At 40.5% G+C, this 1673-nt stretch overlaps 1 protein-coding gene across 1 annotated transcript; it reads left to right on the top strand.

The window, feature by feature from the left end:
* The first annotated feature begins 450 nt into the window (after positions 1–450).
* On the top strand, positions 451–1265 carry LOC122054955 (cysteine proteinase inhibitor-like). Its single transcript, XM_042616365.1, has 3 exons — positions 451–570; positions 662–845; positions 1166–1265. The coding sequence occupies exons 1-3, from the start codon at positions 451–453 to the stop codon at positions 1180–1182; spliced, it is 321 nt and encodes a 106-aa protein (XP_042472299.1). The 3' UTR covers positions 1183–1265.
* The last annotated feature ends 408 nt before the right edge of the window (positions 1266–1673 follow it).

The raw sequence follows: 1673 nt of genomic DNA, 5'->3' as shown, positions 1-1673 counted from the left end.
TCATAGACATCGGTTTTTTAGCCGATGTCTGTGAGCGCCTTTTTTTTGTTAATAGACAACGGTTTTAACAGCGATTTTTAAAACCCAGTGTTAATGAACCAAAAAAAATAATTTAATTTTTCCACCAGCCAAAATTTACAACACTTCACAAAGTTCCCTCCAAACCTAAACCAATATCGCACCCCTTCTCTCAGCCTAAACCTAAACCTAAACCTCTGACCATCTCTCTCAGCCTCATCTCCCTCTTCCCCTTCCTGGATCGACACCCCTTCCTTCTTCCCCTTCCTGGATAGACGCCTCTTCCTCTGAGGATCTAGGACCACCTGGTCCCAGGCAAAATCGTAGAAATCGTTTCTGGCCTCCTCGTCCGATCCTCTCTTCCTCCTCCTCCTTCCTCTCTTCGCTCTTCCCGGCTAAGGTAGGGGCCGACGAGATCTAAACAGCGAGAGGATGCCCACGACCACCATGGCACAGTTGGTCGGCAACATGAGGGAATCCGAAGGAAGAGAGAACAACACCGAGATCCAGGAGCTCGCTCGCTTTGCCGTCGATGAGCACAACAAGAAACAGGTCTTGTGCTCCTCCTAATTACAGTTTTTTTTCTCTCCCAAAATTGGGGCTTTTTCTCCGGACCAATGTTTTTCGATCTGTCGATGTGTAGAATGCGCTTCTGGAGTTTGCGCGTGTTGTGAAGGCGAGGGAGCAAGTTGTCACTGGAACTCTGCATCACTTGACGGTGGAGGAAGTTGAGGGAGGGGAGAAGAAGCTGTACGAGCCCAAAGTGTGGGTGAAGACATGGCTTAATTTCAAACAGGTTGAAGAATTCAAGCATGTTGGCGAACAAGGTAAATCTGACGTCAATTCTTAGCGATGGATTTGGGTTCAATTCCATCAATAAATAAAATGAAAAATAGTATTTTGAGTATCAAATTTCTATCCTCATCACTGTACTCTATACAAAAAGATTAATATCATGTTTATGCTATACTGTACTGTAGAATAATCTAAACTAGGTTTTTTTGTTACATGTTTGTGTTGTGTATAGATCTTTACACATTTGTTGCACTTCATATCTTCTTGTGAATGTTTTTCAGTAAAATTATACAACCTGATTGTTTTTCTTATTTATTTGCTAGATCTCTGATGTTTTTAATTTTTTATTCAGAAAATTGGGTCATCTAGTCAAAGAAATGCCTTAAGGTGTGGTCTATGGTGGGCAGAAATGCTCAAGGCCACGGGGCAGTTCAAGGATGCCGCAAATATATTTTTTTTCACATTTCTAATGAGGTAATGCTAAGCGTGTAAATAAAATGACTAAACCTAAGTGTCTAAGCGTGCAGCTAATGTACATATTTCATCAGGAGTCTTCTCTGCATGCAGCTGTGATGCTTGAACAAGCATCCTACTGCTATTTGCTTTCCATCCCACCAATGTTACGCAAGTATGGTTTTCATCTTATTTTGTCTGGAAACCGTTATTACATTTCTAATCAAGTACTCGATTGCATGTTAAATTCATCTTCATATTGAAACTTGTGTCTCAGATATTTAAAGCATGTTCAAAGTTTTATGTGCTAATTGTAAAACATTCATTCTGTAAAATGTAGAGACAAGATGTGATTCGAGCTTACAAGAATGCACTCTTTGTTTACAGAGAAAATGGTTGGAGATATA

The sequence above is a fragment of the Zingiber officinale genome, chromosome 3B (genome assembly GCF_018446385.1).
Source record: "Zingiber officinale cultivar Zhangliang chromosome 3B, Zo_v1.1, whole genome shotgun sequence".
Classification (NCBI taxonomy): Eukaryota; Viridiplantae; Streptophyta; class Magnoliopsida; order Zingiberales; family Zingiberaceae; genus Zingiber; species Zingiber officinale.
Note: the sequence above shows the minus strand (reverse complement) of the source record. Positions and strands in the feature narration are given on the sequence as shown.